We start from the raw sequence: 17,465 nt of genomic DNA, 5'->3' as shown, positions 1-17,465 counted from the left end.
CGAAAAAGTTACTAATACCACTCCAACATAGGGGTCAGTAACCTGTTAACAGTTTGCTACCAGAATAATGGTCGCAAGCCACTAATGCATATGGTCCAGATTCGGTATTTGTAAGGGATACCCACAACAGGCCCCTTCCAAATACCATATCGGTACCCACTCGTAGACTCATTTTAGTAAAGGTTTATTGACTCTCAAAATGGGTTTACTAAATAGGAAATACCTACGTTACTGTTGCAAGTGCTCTAATTTTGCAAATGAGAGAGTATGGACTGCAAAATAGGTTAGCACCCTAATCACATATGCATCGAACACACATGCTTAATGATCAGACAACAAAACCTAGACTCAAATTTGGAGGCCCAAACCGAAAAAGTAGCATCGCTATGATTCACTGTATTATATCTTTCGACACTCCAGTTTGATGGTGCTTGGAAGGGTGTGCGACATTTAGACCAAAAGTTTAATCTTGGCATTGATAATATGCGATTCGAATTTCAATCGATGCCCAGGTTAGATGTGTGGGCTTCGATTGAAATTCGAATCGCATATTATCAAGGCCATTATCGCTGCTCTATCAGCAGTTTCCTGCCGGTAAAGCGGCGATAAACTACCGCAGCTTCCTTGATAATATGGCCCAGGGTTTCTCATACAGCACGAAATATACAGTGGTTGTATCTTTTAGCTTGGTAATGCTTACATTTTGTAACAATTTAAGGGAAATAAAAACATACAGCTACCCCACTTGTGTTAGCTGTATTAACCTTGATGATCTGGAGTTGATTTTGAACTTTATAAACTGAAAATCGACCATTGTGTATCATCTAGGTTTTTATATTGGCTTAATTGCTGTAATTCACACAAATGTAACTTTTTATATTACATTGATATATTTAATTATCAATCATATTAACCTATACACTTACGAAAGGCAGTTTTACAGTAGCATTGTTTACAGTGATTTAGAGTTTACTAACGTGTATCACCTTTGCCTCTATTTGGCTAATCGCCTTGACTAATAGCAGTTATTTTTTTCGTACACGTTAGGGCTGACTTCAAATCACACTCCTAGTAATCTGTCCTATTGCAAATAAGTTAATATTTATAAAAATACATGTACTAGTACTACAAGAGTCATTGATTCTTCTCTGTGTGAAAAAAAAGCATTTGGGGAAATAAATAAAATCAAAATACCCCTCCTCTCACACCCTTTCTAATTTCCTTCCTTTAGCTCAACCGAGTTCCCCTTTAAGCAGACCTTACTGCAACAGGAGGCTCTACACAAGAAACCTAAATAGTCTTATTGTAGATGTGTACTTTAAATTCTGTAGAGTGCAGGAGGTCTTTTAGGGAACTGGTTTGCAATGAAGGAAAGAACGGATAATGCAACTTATATGGCGCTCTCACCGCGATTAGTTTGCATTTTCGAAAATGAAAAATCTTAATAGATACATAAATAAATATATTTTCCAAAGACCGATGCGGGAGTAGACTGAATGGTCGTATGATGATAGTTGATGCCGTGCAAATTAGAGTTATGACGCGAACCCCCTTGATCATCAGGATGGGCCATTACAAACTAGTGAAACTCAAGCCACTCATTTTGAGCGCGATAGGAGATTAGCAAACTTTTCAACATTTCTCATAACACGAGGGGCATATTACCAAGCCTGGTGATATTAGATTATCGCCGCTTTAGTGGCCGTTTTCAGCCGCTAAGTGGCGATAATTATATCCCCCTATTAGCAAACTGTCGCTAACTGATGTTAGCGACAGCTTTGAGGCGATAGCGAGCGGTTTGGGGCACGCTTTGCATGTCAGCCATGTTTATCGCTAATGACATGCAAACTGGGCGTACCCAACCTGTTAGCGACTGAAAACAGTGGCTAACATCTCTATCGCCTATCAACGCAGGCGTAGCGACGGAAATATTTGCGCTAAGCGCGAATATCTCCAAAAGCTAACGCCTGCTCAGACCAGTTCTTTGCCATTATATCCAATGGGAGATGGATATTATGGCTAAGACCCTTTTGGCGTTAATGCGTGAATATTGCTGTATTCTCAGCGATATTTACGCATGTCGCCGCTATCACCGGATATTTTATCGCTTTAGAGATAAACGTTGCTAATAGCACGTTATCTCTGCGATAATATCCGGCGATGCTTGGCGATAAAAAATACTCGCTAAGCCCATTTAGCGATAAATATCGCTAATTGTTGGTAATATGCCCCAAGAAAGTATCAAGTGATTTTCCCTTATGTGTAAGGGATATGAATTTGTAAACAGGTTTTAAGGTCTTCACCAAGAAGTTTCTTCAACATTCTCATGTTCTGTTATATGAAATCCATGAAGTAGTACACTGACCTTCATAAAGACATCTTGCTGTTCACTTTCAACAGGTAAATTCACAAATCTTTGTCATCTGTGAGTGAAGGCTGATGTCTCATCATAGCATTGTTTGTGGTGAATCTTGCCGGGTAGAATTGTTCTAACATTGGCCACCTCGGTTTTCTCAGCACAAAAGGCTTTTTTGTGTGCTTTTTCTCTGTACTGTTTCTTTCTTGCTTAAGAGGTACTGCTCAAGGACAAATCTGTCTAACAACCAGACCACTGCAGGTCAACCCTCACTCTAAGTTATTCAGTCATTCCCAAAACATGCCTTTCCTCTTTCCACTTCTCTGAATCTCTCTCAATAGCCAAGGGGCATATTATCAAGACAGGAGATAAAATTATCGCCGCTTTATCGGCAGAAAACTGCTAATAAAGCGACGATAATGGACTTGATAATATGCTCTATGGAATTCCAATCGAAGCCCATGTTAGATGTTTTCACATCTAACATGGGCTTCAATTGGAATTCCATCCATAGAGCATACTATCAAGCCCATTATCGCCGTTTTGTCAGCAGTTTTCTGCCAATAAAACGGCGATAATTTTATCTCCAGTCTTGATAATATGCCCCATGTTCTCAGTTTGGTTGCTCAGAAAGAATGCTGTCAGTGACTCTAGCTTCATACATATCTATGCATTTCTGCATTCCTTGGTTAGATGAAGGGCACATCATTCCATAGGAGTCCTCTGCAGAGGGTTGGGTACTGCATAAAGAGGGCCATGTTCAGAAACCCCCCTGCGCGTCAGCCTGAAGCGGTCCTCTCACTGGCCTCCATGTTATTGCAGCGGGACTGCATCATTCAGCTCACTAATGCAAACCCTGGCATTAGTAATGCTGATTTAGGGGTCGATTAGGATGGCGGACGGAAGAGCCACCGCGGCCCTGTAGTAGGCGGAAAAAGCCTTTTCCGTGTCCGCCTGCCGCGGATACTCCGTCCGCCATATCAGGATAGGAAAACGTGTCAAATTCCCGTCCGCGACGGGAAAGCACGCTCCGCCGCCGAACTACACACGAGAGCGTGGCGGACGGAACACATCCGGAGGCCACGCCGTACGGACTGACGTCGAAGACCGTCCTCCAAATCAAGATGGCGGAAAATACACATAAAACCGCAGCGGAAAAACAACCTGTCTGAACACGGCGGAATCCCCACTGCGAAGACAGGTGACATAGCAGAGATACCCACCGCAAGCTGACCAACACCATGGACCCAGCGCTACACGCTTTCCCGATGCTCTTCGCGATCCACCACGTCCTAGTCATGGCCCACCACGGACGACGACGCAGGTAAGGCACAAACCATTGGCTGTCTGCAGGGGAATACCAGTAAGGGACGTGACGTAGGGAGGGGGAGTGTCATGTTACCGAAACCACTGATGAGAAGCATATACAAATACACATTTGTAGTACGCAAGCAGGAATGACAACGACAGACCACGAGACCTGATAGACAACCTTTATTGTACAAAATAGGGGTAAAATCACAGTGTATGCGTGAGCATGGGCAAAGTGGGCACCACAGCAGCTACATCATTGGCAGTCAACGAGAGGGCAGAATGCAGTATCAGAGCATCAACAGGGCATTGTGCAGTACAGAGCAGCTACATCAGAGGCAGTCAACGAGAGGGCAGAATACAGTATCAGAGCATCAACAGGGCATTGTGCAGTACAGAGCAGGTACATCATTGGCAGTCAACGAGAGGGCAGAATGCAGTATCAGAGCATCAACAGGGCATTGTGCAGTACAGAACAGGTACATCAGAGGCAGTAAACGAGAGGGCAGAATGCAGTATCAGAGCATCAACAGGGCATTGTGCAGTACAGAGCAGCTACATCAGAGGCAGTCAACGAGAGGGCAGAATGCAGTATCAGAGCATCAACAGGGCATTGTGCAGTACAGAGCAGCTACATCAGAGGCAGTCAACGAGAGGGCAGAATGCAGTATCAGAGCATCAACAGGGCATTGTGCAGTACAGAGCAGCTACATCAGAGGCAGTCAACGAGAGGGCAGAATACAGTATCAGAGCATCAACAGGGCATTGTGCAGTACAGAGCAGGTACATCATTGGCAGCACATGAGAGGGCAGAATGCAGTATCAGAGCATCAACAGGGCATTGTGCTGTACAGAGCAGGTCCATCATTGGCAGCACATGAGAGGGGCTAAGTGCATCAACAGTCCATTGCACAGAACAGGTCCATCACAGGCAGCACATGAGAGGGGCTAAGTGCATCAACAGTCCATTGCACAGAACAGGTCCAGAGGCAGCACATGAGAGGGGCTAAGTGCATCAACAGTCCATTGCACAGAACAGGTCCATCACAGGCAGCACATGAGAGGGGCTAAGTGCATCAACAGTCCATTGCACAGAACAGGTCCATCACAGGCAGCACATGAGAGGGGCTAAGTGCATCAACAGTCCATTGCACAGAACAGGTCCATCACAGGCAGCACATGAGAGGGGCTAAGTGCATCAACAGTCCATTGCACAGAACAGGTCCATCACAGGCAGCACATGAGAGGGGCTAAGTGCATCAACAGTCCATTGCACTGAACAGGTCCATCAGAGGCAGCACATGAGAGGGGCTAAGTGCATCAACAGTCCATTGCACAGAACAGGTCCATCATTGGCAGCACATGAGAGGGGCAGAATGCAGTATCAGAGCATCAACAGGGCAATGTGCAGTACAGAACAGGTACATCAGAGGCAGTAAACGAGAGGGCAGAATGCAGTATCAGAGCATCAACAGGGCAATGTGCAGTACAGAACAGGTACATCAGAGGCAGTAAACGAGAGGGCAGAATGCAGTATCAGAGCATCAACAGGGCAATGTGCAGTACAGAACAGGTACATCAGAGGCAGTAAACGAGAGGGCAGAATGCAGTATCAGAGCATCAACAGGGCAATGTGCAGTACAGAACAGGTACATCAGAGGCAGCACAACTACGTGTCCCTACCAAACCGTCACAGGGACCACAAGAGTGCCACGCAGTTCTCAATGGACACACCATGTGAACTAACATTTGAGTGAAGTGTACAGCACCTCACATCACAGAATCAGGGGGACTGCGTGAACTACCTGCCTCGGACACACTGGCAGCACCAGCAACAGGAGTGTGAGACACAGACACAGCCCGAGTGACACACACATGGGCCACGGACCCAGACACACTGGCAGCACCAGCAACAGGAGTGTGAGATACAGCCACAGCCCGAGTGACACACACATGGGCCACGGACCCAGACACACTGGCAGCACCAGCAACAGGAGTGTGAGACACAGCCACAGCCCGAGTGACACACACATGGGCCACGGACCCAGACACACTGGCAGCACCAGCAACAGGAGTGTGAGACACAGCCACAGCCCGAGTGACACACACATGGGCCACGGACCCAGACACACTGGCAGCACCAGCAACAGGAGTGTGAGACACAGCCACAGATGTAGTCACTGACACGTGAGCCACTGACCCAGACAGACTGCCAGCACCAGAAACAGGAGTGTGCAACACAGCCACAGATCTCCTAACTGACACGTGAGCCATAGACCCACATACCCTGCCAGGGTCTGCAACAGGAGAGGGCACAACTGACACTGTGCCACCATCTGATACACGAGAGTCAACTGCACCAGCGCCACTGGGACAACTGAAATGATGAGCCACAGGGCTGTATGGGCCAGGAGGCAGGGTGGGCCTGGGAGCTGGGGATAGCTCACCTAGAGCCAAATCGGGGTTGGCAGGTGTCAATGGTGTGTGTCTGCGTTTCTTAGGGTGGTGTGAGTGCACCCTGGACAGGACAGGACTGCCAAGTGGTGGGGACTCCAAAGAATCACCACCCAGCATAGGTGGCGCAACTGCTGCGGGGGATCTGGTTTCGGGGGACGTGCTGGAGCCTGCTTGTCGTTTGCTCTGTGCCTGCCGCCTGGACTCGGAATGATGTGTAATGGGGGATGCAACAACAGGGGACACCCTCCTCTGCTTCTGACTGGCCTGGATGGGAGTGGAGGTATGGGGGGACTCCGCCGCGGAGACATCAGTGTTACGTTTAGTAGAAAACATCAGCCTCAGTGCAGCCAGGGGTGAAGTATGCCTGTCCTTGATAGCGCCATTGTCCATGCCAGATGCCTTGTCCGTAGGATGTGCCTTATCCTTAGGTGGAGTGTTGTCTCTGGATGTAGCCTGTGCCCTGCTCGCCGCCCTGTTCCTGCCAGCAGACTTGTCGTCTGTGGTGCACCTGTCTCCAGCAGACACCTGCTGTCTGTGTGTGTCCCTGTCCTTGGGAGAGTCCCTTACCTCTGCTGTGGGCCTGCTCTTGGGAGTCTCCCTGCTCTTAGTAGGTGCCTTAGTCTTCTCACTGTCCTTGGGAGAGTCCCTTACCTCTGCTGTGGGCCTGCTCTTGGGAGTCTCCCTGCTCTTAGTAGGTGCCTTAGTCTTCTCACTGTCCTTGGGAGAGTCCCTTACCTCTGCTGTGGGCCTGCTCTTGGGAGTCTCCCTGCTCTTAGTAGGTGCCTTAGTCTTCTCACTGTCCTTGGGAGTGTCCCTTACCTCTGCTGTGGGCCTGCTCTTGGGAGTCTCCCTGCTCTTAGTAGGTGCCTTAGTCTTCTCACTGTCCTTGGGAGAGTCCCTTACCTCTGCTGTGGGCCTGCTCTTGGGAGTCTCCCTGCTCTTAGTAGGTGCCTTAGTCTTCTCACTGTCCTTGGGAGAGTCCCTTACCTCTGCTGTGGGCCTGCTCTTGGGAGTCTCCCTGCTCTTAGTAGGTGCCTTAGTCTTCTCACTGTCCTTGGGAGTGTCCCTTACCTCTGCTGTGGGCCTGCTCTTGGGAGTCTCCCTGCTCTTAGTAGGTGCCTTTGTCTTCTGACTGGCCTTGTCCAAGGAACAGTCCATGGACATGTGACTATCCCTTGCCTTGGGAGTACCTTTCGTGTTGAATGGCTGTGTAGCTCCGGAAGGCATGTCCCCCAACAACACTTGTGGATCCTGTGTGTGTACTCCAGTGCATCTGACGTCGTCTACGTGAACAGATTTAGCTGATCTAGGGGATGGGGTCTGTGCCCTGCGTGCCCTGACGTGCTGTCTGACGCTGCTTCTAGTGCAATAAGCTGTATTTGAGTCCTGCTCAGAATAATCACTACCCCCTGAGACATCCAGCGGTGTAGATGGTGAAACACAAGTAGCACCCTGTTCGTTCGACTGTACTATTGCAGACGACACACTGCTTGCCAATGACTGCACTGTCCTGTGTAGACCTGCAAGATCGCCATGCATCCCTTCCATGAATGCCACCACCTGCCCCAACTTCCTATCATGGTCCTGGAAAGCATTTGTCATATTGGTCTGCCCCACACACAGCTGTCTGAGCAGATCAACGGCCTCAGCACACAGTGCATTTTGGCTCACCGTGGCAGGGGCAGCGGTGCCTGCACCGAACGCCACTCTGCTCCCCCTACTCCTCCGGCCACGAACAGTACATGGTGCAGTTGGCGGAAGTGTGGGCCCTGTGTGCTGTCTTACGACAGAAGGTGGTGAGTGCCCACTCCCAGTCTGTGACAACAGTGCAGGCTCACCCAGAGTGTCCGACGAGGAGGACGATGGCGTCTCCACATGCGAGTCCTCAGGGACGGTCCTGTCCCCCTCTCCGGCGCTGGCCTCCTCCGTGTCAGTCTGCGTGTGTGCGAAGTCTGAGCCGGACTCATTTCCTCGGCTACTCTCCACCGTCTGTGGCTGAGTGTCCTCTGTCAAAGCTGAAATGCACAGAAAAGATGTGTGAGTCATGGGCACACTCACGTACAGAAGGAACAGGATAGCCAAATCACATAGCAGACAAAGGTTTAGGAGCCCTCATCCTGCACATGGCCCACCCCTACCAGTCATCCTCACATTTTCTGCCATGGGGCCATGGACCACTAGGGGATGTGCTTTTACACTCAACTACTAAGCAAGTGGCGTGTCAACATGGCGGACCTGGATGTCAAATGAGTACCGCCCAATGGGACCAAAAAGGCATCACAGGCATACATACGCAACACGGAACTCAATAGTGTGTCTGTGCACCAATACATGCATAGCACTCACAGGTTTCCTACACAGACAGTATGCTCACCGCTAGTTTGCTGTCGATCGGCACTCAGACGTTCGGCCAGTTCAGGATGCGTCACTGCAATGATACGTTGCATGAGAGGGGTCATGGAGCGTCGGGCCAGACGGGGCGTCCTTGGAATCAGGCCCAGTGTTACTTCCGCTACATTCTTGCTCAGCCTGGAAATGTCGTCCCAGCGTTTGTGGCAGTGTGTATGTCGTCTGTTGCACACCCCCAATGCCCGTACTTCCCTTGCTATGCTCCTCCACAGGTCCTTGCGAAGGTGCAGCTTGACCTACCATGATGGGAGACAAAAGGGTGTAAGTCAGTGGACAGGTGGCCTGTCACACACATAGGGGCAAGACGTTACTGTCAGCAGCCATGCACAATCAGGAACATATGTCTAGCCCACACTACACAGCTAAGATAGAAATAGGCCTGATCATTCGGCCCCCTCATGCACACCAACATGTCCCACACTGCACTTACCACCCGTCCCGGTGCGCCGTAGAGGCGTCCATAGTTGCGGAGTACACCGTCCACGAGGACATCAAGCTCCGCGGCGGTGAAGGGTCGAGACCGGATCTCTTTGCCTGACGACATGGCAAGATCACGGAGTATGGCACTAGAGCAGCAGTCGGTGGTCAGCTCAGCAGCAGCAGCAGGTCGAGGTGATGGTCACAGGCAGCAGTCGGTGGTCAGCTCAGCAGCAGCAGCAGGTCGAGGTGATGGTCACAGGCAGCAATGGTCCCCAGGGTAGAAAGTTTCATTTTGGCCAACACACATATATAGGGCCCTCAGCACGTGTCAGTGGCATACGTCGCCAGCAATTGGTCAGCCCTGGAAGCGTGATCGTGAAATGGCCCAATGACTGGCCCTGTTGTTGCGGTGCACAGCTTCCTCTACTTGCGATTGGCCGTATGCGGCCAGCGTCCCTCTTCCCATTGGCTGCATGTGCAGGGACCGTCACGGGCACACATCGGCAACCGCACGTGCAAGCCTCACGGAAGGAAGCTTCAGTTGCAACAATGTTGTATCACTGGCGCCTCCATGGCGGTGCACGTACACAGCGGGGGAGGTGCAGGCCTATACACCCTGTAGATGTACTCAATGGACATGCCAGTTCATGACCCCCCTTACAGTCACCTTGCATCATCCACCGTACACCGGCCGGAGCGGCCGGCCCATGAACAACCGCCGTGCCAGGCCCTGCCCAGGACCGCCGTGCCGGCCATGGCAACAACCGCCATTGCACGGCCCTTCCACTACCGCCGTGCCAGGCCCTGCCCAGGACCGCCGTGCCGGCCATGGCAACAACCGCCATTGCACGGCCCTTCCACTACCGCCGTGCCAGGCCCTGCCCAGGACCGCCGTGCCGGCCATGGCAACATCCGCCATTGCACGGCCCTTCCACTACCGCCGTGCCAGGCCCTGCCCAGGACCGCCGTGCCGGCCATGGCAACAACCGCCATTGCACGGCCCTTCCACTACCGCCGTTCCCTGGCGGTCCGTGCAATGGCGGTTGTTGCCATGGCCGGCACGGCGGTCCTGGGCAGGGCCTGGCACGGCGGTTGTTCATGGGCCGGCCGCTCCGGCCGGTGTACGGTGGATGATGCAAGGTGACTGTAAGGGGGGTCATGAACTGGCATGTCCATTGAGTACATCTACAGGGTGTATAGGCCTGCACCTCCCCCGCTGTGTACGTGCACCGCCATGGAGGCGCCAGTGATACAACATTGTTGCAAATCGACCATCCGTCCCGGAACCTTACACATGCACTTGCCGGTGTGTGGGCGTGACGGTCTGTGCACGTGCAGACAGTGTGAATGTCGAAGGCGGCCCGCGTATGCCCAGACGTAAACAGCGGATGCAGTGCACCGCCATGGCGTGATCAATGTTAGCATCTTAGCCGATGATGCACCTTGTACCATTGTCTGCAGCTGCCTGCTCACGGTTGTGTGCGTGATTGCGTGGCTACACATGTCATGCTCCATCCCATGTGTGTCCATACCATGGCCATCGGTGAGCCACAAGTGTCCATCACGTGTGCATGTCCACATCGGGTAGTACCCTACACAATTCAGTCGTACCTCACATGTACACAGTAGATCCCGTATGAATGGGCACCTGTGAATCAGTTGTGAGTGAGTGGTATGTGTCAGATGATGACTATGGTGGGGGTTCTGTTGTGTACTGTACATGTGTGTTGCCTATTGTGTCCCCATGCATGTGATGTCCGTATGCCCACCATTCCTGGTGTTGCCATTGGGGCATCATGATATGGGGGGGTGGGGGGGTGTTTAATTTAGTATGTGTGCATGTACTTGCATGTGTGCATGTGATGTTGGGCCTACACATGTGGGTCATGTCACATGTCTGGTTGGCAGTGATGTTGAGGTGAGACACTGTGCATTGCACATGTTGCTAAACATCATGTTGCTAGTGGATGCACATTGTAGCTACGTCGGTCCATGTTGTCCTGACAATCAGAGGAGTCACACATATGACAAGCATACACTGGATACTACATGTTGGTAGAGGGCGTTGACATGTGATTGAGGTGCACACACGTGCGTTGTATGTTAATTGACTTCCATTCCATCTACTCCCACACAGGAGGGCTCCAAATGTCCTTCGCCCATACACTGTGCTGGAGGATATGGTGGACGAGGAGGTGATCCGGAAATTCAGGCTGGATCGCCGTCGATTGTTGCAACTTGTGACCCTATTGTCTCCTCATCTGCAGCCGCGAAGAACCTATCCAGGTTCCATGACACCCACGCAAAAGGTGATGGCGGCACTCCATTTCTTCGCAACAGGCACATTCCAGTACACAGTTGGAGATGCCGGGGGAATGTCACAGGCCATGTTCAGCACGGTACTCCGGGATGTACTGACAGCCATGATGCTGTACAAGCATGACTATATACATTTCCCTCAGGCGGCGGACTTGCCAGCGGTCAAAGCTGGCTTCTATGCCCTGGGTCGTATACCACACGTTGTGGGTTCCATTGATGGCACGCATATCGCGATCATTGCACCACGGGCACGTGAGCAGGTGTATAGGAATCGGAAACACTTCCATTCCCTGAACGTGCAGGTGGTGTGCCAGGCCGACAACATCATCTCACATGTGTGTGCAAGATTCCCTGGCTCTGCACATGACGCCCACATCATGCGGAGCAGCATGGTCCCCCAACTGATGGCTAATCTTCGTCCAGCACAAGCGTGGCTTGTTGGTGAGTATGCTGTGGTGACAGGAGTGATATCTGTGTGGCATGGTGTGCCCCACAATGCAGGTTGTGATGTTTCTCTCTCTCTCTCTTCCACCAACACAGGCGACTCGGCTTACCCAAACAGGCCTTGGCTGCTCAGTCCCTTACGCAATCCCACTACACCAGGAGAAATGAGATACAATGATGCCCATGGTAGGACACGTCGAGTGGTAGAACGGACATTTGGCCTGCTCAAGTCAAGGTTTCGGTGCCTGGATAAGACTGGAGGGGCCCTGCCTTACTCACCAGGCAAAGTATGCAAGATCGTGATAGCGTGCTGCATGCTTCACAACCTGGCTGTGCGCTATAACATTGAACTGCTCTTGGACCCTGATGAACTGCAAGTTCCTCGCCCTCCCGACCCAGCCATGTCAACTGATGAGGATAGTGGTGAGGAGGAAGGTGTGGACCAGAGGCGCCAGATCATTGATCGCTACTTCCCTTGATTGTGAGTGTGCTCCTCTTGTGCTGCTTGGGTATGCCCTGTGAATGTGTGCTGGTGTTGTGGCATAGTGGTGTGCTTCATCTCTGTGTTCTGCTATGTGATGCATGCATGTGTGTGTGTGTGCTAAATTGTGGCCAATGCACGTCTCCATGATGTGTGTCGTCTCATCCATTACTGTTGTGATGCGTGTGGGTAGTTAAATGTTGCACTGCAGTGTGTTCTGATGTGTGTGATCTTGTTTCCTGACGTGTCTTTGCGGTTTCTATTTTCCCTAGGTCACTCCCGCAGCGCCATGATTCTGTACCAGTTGGATACCTGTACCTAGTAACATCTGTTTCTGATGCATTCATGTGAATAAACATGGAGACAACACATGATTGAGTGAGTAAGTGGCTTTTATTTACAAAATGTGCATGGGTGTAGGTGCATATTTACAAATGAGTGAAGGGGTGGGGGAGTGAGAGTTGAAGGTTATGGCAGATGAAATGTCCGTGCGGACACCACATAGGGTGGTGTCTGCCTAGTACAGCAGGCCTGTGGCAGGTGGGACCGGATAGTTGGCAGGGTGAATGGCATGCGCAGGTACTGGGACAGTCATTTTCTGTTCCTCTTGGAGCGTGTGGCAGGTGCTTCCACACTGCTGTCGCCCACTTCCAGCCTCGGTCGGCCCCTCCGTCTTACTGCCGGTACGGTGTCATCTGGTTGCGCAGGGGCATCGGGTACCACATCCGCCGCAGGTGGCGGTGGCGGTGGCGGTGGCGGTGGCGGTGGCGGTGGCGGTGGCGGTGGCGGTGTTTGTGGCCTGATTGTCCTGGTGAAGATGTCCACTAGTTGGCCAAGCCGCCTCTCAATGGCCCCCAACATTGCAGTGTTATCTACAAAGTCCTGGTGGGCCCGGTCTGCCTGTGCCTGACCACGTTGGTAGCTCACCTCCACCCTGCCCAGTGCCTCCAATGACTGTTGCACTGGATTGGGTGTGTTGGTATCCTCCCGTGTTCTTTGACGTATGCTCCTGCCTGCCGGATCTGGCCTTGCATCTCTGCCTTGCCTCACACTCTCCCTGCGTGGCTGGGATGGCGCTGGCACGGCGTTGGCCGTTGGGTTGGGCAGGGTGGCAGGAGTGGTGGTAGCAGTGGTGGTGGTGGTGGAGGTGGTGCTGGTGGTGGCTGTGCAGGTCACAGTGGCCGGTGTTGTCACAATGGCAGAGGCCGTAGTTGTTGGTGCAGGGGTGACCTGGGAGCCAGATGGCCCTGGCTGGCTGCTTGTGCCGGGATCATCCTCTGCCCCGGAGGTGGCTGGCCAATCGTCCCCTGAGACGTCTGTGATTGGCGAGTCTGGAGGGCGGGTGTTGCTTCCAGCTGTCAGATGAGGATGACCTGCAAAACCAAAATGTGATGATGAGTAATGTGGACTTGACAGGTTGTTTTCACTTTTTTGGCCGATTCTGTCTGCACTGGTACTCACCCCACCCACCACCACCGCCATCCCTATGGACATGGGGGCCTGTTGGGAGTTGTAGTTCCATCCCCTCACACCCACCACCACCCACCACCACCGCCACCGCCATCCCTATGGACATGGGGGCCTGTTGGGAGTTGTAGTTCCATCCCCTCACACCCACCACCACCCACCACCACCGCCACCGCCATCCCTATGGACATGGGGGCCTGTTGGGAGTTGTGGTTCCATCCCCTCACACCCACCACCACCGCCATCCCTATGGACATGGGGGCCTGTTGGGAGTTGTGGTTCCATCCCCTCACACCCACCACCACCGCCACCGCCATCCCTATGGACATGGGGGCCTGTTGGGAGTTGTAGTTCCATCCCCTCACACCCACCACCACCCACCGCCACCGCCATCCCTATGGACATGGGGGCCTGTTGGGAGTTGTGGTTCCATCCCCTCACACCCACCACCACCCACCACCACCGCCACCGCCATCCCTATGGACATGGGGGCCTGTTGGGAGTTGTAGTTCCATCCCCTCACACCCACCACCACCCACCGCCACCGCCATCCCTATGGACATGGGGGCCTGTTGGGAGTTGTAGTTCCATCCCCTCACACCCACCACCACCCACCGCCACCGCCATCCCTATGGACATGGGGGCCTGTTGGAGTGATTTCGACGTTGGTGAGTATGTGGACTGCATGCATGGGTTGGGCTCTGGGAGATGTGTCTTCACAGTTGTGTGAGGCACACCATGTAGTAGTGCTCGTGGTGCTTGGTTTGTACTTACCAGCCTCTTCTCCCTCAGGAAGTCCATCAAGGCTCTCAGGGTGGATGATGGTCATCACCTTCTCCTCCCACTCGGTGTAGGGTAAGGGCTCCGGAGGGGTTCCACCGCCTGTATGATTAGCCCGGAGATAGTTCTTGGCTCGTATGGCTTTGACTCGGGTCTTTAGATCGTGCCACCGCCTCTGGATGTCCTGCTTCGTCCTCGGGACGCTCCCGGAGGCATTCACCCTGGTGACTATCCGGTCCCACATGCTGTTTCTCCTGGCTATGCTGGTCTGCTGCACTAGGGCCCCGAATAAGTGGGGTTCCACACGGATGATCTCATCGACCATAACCTTCAACTCGGTGTCAGTGAATTTGGGGGTTTTTTTTGGTGCCATGGTGTGTGGTGCTCGGGGTGTGGGTTTGCGTGGATGGGGTGGTGCAGGTGTGTGGTGTGTAAGAATGGTGTGGTGGGTGTTTGTGTGGTGGGTGTGTTTGGGTGTGGGTTGTGTGAATGCTATTTCTCTTTGGGCTCAGTTCAGTGGTGTGTCCTGCTAGCAGCTATGCTGTGATGCAGAGGAGTTGTGGAGTGGGTGGGAGTTCTTTTATGGTGTGTGTCTAGACCGTGTCTGAATGGTTATTGGCAGTCAGGTGCTAGGTGGGAGTGTTGGCAGGTGTGGATTGTGTGGTGCTTGGCGGTGGATCATTGTGTGTTGTGATTGGTTTGGATATTTTCGGTGGGTGGGCGTTTTTTTTCGTGTGTTTGGTGATAAACTTCCGTGCCAATGTATGGCATTGGTTTGACAGTAGGGATGTTGTTTGTGTTGTCGTTCCGCTGTGGTGCACGGATTCTCGGTGCATTGGTTCCGCTGCGGACGTGGATGGCGGTGACTACCGGGGTACTTGCGGAGTTATCCTAATTGCGGACACGGACATTGCGCAGGTATAGCGGGGGTGGTGGATGTATTCGCGGTCATGTGCGTGCGCGGCGGTCGGTGTTTTTACTGTTCCGTCCGCCTGCCGCGGACTCAGGTGTACTCCGACCGCCGCGGACGGGGATTGGAGTGCTCCGTACGCCGCGGTCGGCGTTTTTTGTATGTTTTATCCTAATTGCTGTTGCGGATTTTCCGCGGACAGGTCCGGAGTAGCTTGCCACCTTCCGCGGCGGACGGTACACGTTTCCGTCCGCCATCCTAATCGACCCCTTAATGCAGACACTTGCTCAGTTATTCAAAACCAGCTTAAAAATGTGAATATTATTAAACATGACTCAGTGTTCACCACTCCAGCTCTCCAGCCATGCCCAAAGGGAATGTTTGTCATCTGAAAGCCCCTGTGGCTAGCGATGGCAGGCCTGGCAAGGTTAACAGACAGACATTCTGACCTTTTTATTCGATTGAGGATTCAATTAATTAAGTTATAAAAAGGTTGCAGAGGCACACAGAGGAGGTGGGAGCAGCTGGACTGGAATACATTTCACTGGCGAGGCTTCCTCTGGGAGAGACAGATATGTTCATCCTCTGCTGAGCGTGTAGGGTCTGAAAAATGATATATTTTGCACTGTTATTGTTGAGCAGTAACTGTTATAGTGTGGAATGCCTTATGAGCTAATTTTTTGTGCCCAGCTACTATGAAGATAATTTAAGTACTGAGACCAGTGGCGCTGTAAGAATTTTCAAAGTGGGGTGCTGGCCTTTTAAGTAGGGTTGTGGGGAACTTGCCGTCCCACTCTGTGGAATTCAATGGAGTTACATAAAAACTAGGGGGCAGATTTACAATTACTGGCGCATCCCTGCATATCAGCAGGGATGCGCCAGTAATTGTGCACCGCAGCTCCGCCACCCTGGATGCAGATGCGTCACGCATCTGTGCCGTAAAAGCAGCGCATTGCTGGAGTTGCGTCACAAGCGCGACGCAGCTCCAGCAAGGCTTGGGGGGCCCTATCTCCACAATGCTGCGTCAATGCTTACGCCTGCTTCAAGCAGGCGCAGGGTTTTGACGCAGCATGGGCCCAAAAGTGACTGAGTAAAATCTTGTAGATTTCACTCAGCCCCTTTTGGGAGGCGTTCCTGCGCCGGAACGCCCACCTGCGATGAAACACCTTCTCCTGGCGCAGGGCTTTACAATGTGACGCATCTGGAAGATGCGTCACTTTGTAAATACCCCGCACCATGGTGCATCTTTTGCGCCGCTTCTGCGTCACAGAAGTGACGCAACGGCGGCGTAAATGAGGCGCAAGGGGCTTGTAAATCTGCCCCTTGGAAAATTCCACTGAGTTCCACCAACGGGCAGAAAATATGGCGTGCTGCTCGCTCTGCAATTTAGCACCAGTAGCGCGAGCAGCACTGAAAAATCAGCGCAAACTGCACCATGTGGTGCACCATGTGGTGCGCAAGAGTGCTGGCCATTACAGTGACTTTGCTGCCACTCGAGCACAAATTCCACTTAAGTGGCAGCAAATCTCCTTGAGAAGCAGCCCTCGACCGTGATCGCACGCAACCGCCCGTGCTAGAAATCGCGTCAGGTGATGCCAAATCTTGCTTGCATTCCTGGAGCCTCGCGGGAAACGAATTCCACCACACGGCGATTGGGTGAATTTGGCTGGAATTCCACATTGTAGTTGCCAAATTTCACCAATGAAACATTCTGTCCACCCCTTCTTTTGTGCCATACGAGCAGGCAATGCCTGTGGCACCGTGCAGTGGAGTGCAGCAAAGCACCTAGGCCAGCCCAGGGGCCACATCATAAAACAATCTCTAAATACATTTATGCAGAGAACCTTTCAATGAATAAACTGCTGGAGCTCTGTCTTCTGAAAGATAATGATTTTCATTTTGAAAACTGTAATTCGATTGGGTGTGGGGGCTGCACTACCTGCCTCACCCCTCATTTCTGTGCCTGGGCATGAGCCCTTCAAAGAGTGAGGGACCAGCTGAAAGACTGTGTCAGAGACTTAGTAAGAGAGGGAATTCATGGGTATATTTATATGAATGCTTGAGTGAGTGAGTGTGTGAGTGAGCATAAAATGCATGCACGAATGAGTGAG

The 17,465-nt window shown here is 52.1% G+C and overlaps 2 protein-coding genes across 2 annotated transcripts in view; both read right to left on the bottom strand.

Annotated features, from left to right (window-relative positions):
• LOC144807908 (uncharacterized) overlaps window positions 1-8,904 on the bottom strand; it is a 138,108-nt gene extending 129,204 nt beyond the window's left edge. The window contains exons 1-2 of the mRNA XM_078673504.1: window positions 8,499-8,904; window positions 7,196-8,139 (exon numbers count right to left, since the gene is read on the bottom strand). Coding sequence (XP_078529630.1) covers window positions 7,196-8,139; window positions 8,499-8,583 — 1,029 coding nt within the window. The 5' untranslated portion in view covers window positions 8,584-8,904. The remainder of the gene's footprint in view (window positions 1-7,195; window positions 8,140-8,498) is intronic.
• LOC144807844 (uncharacterized) overlaps window positions 1-17,465 on the bottom strand; it is a 351,402-nt gene that overhangs the window by 292,374 nt on the left and 41,563 nt on the right. The gene's annotated exons all lie outside the window — the stretch shown is intronic.

The sequence above is a fragment of the Lissotriton helveticus genome, chromosome 1_2 (genome assembly GCF_964261635.1).
Source record: "Lissotriton helveticus chromosome 1_2, aLisHel1.1, whole genome shotgun sequence".
In the NCBI taxonomy this organism is placed as follows: domain Eukaryota; kingdom Metazoa; phylum Chordata; class Amphibia; order Caudata; family Salamandridae; genus Lissotriton; species Lissotriton helveticus.
This window is presented reverse-complemented; position numbering and strand designations above follow the sequence as displayed.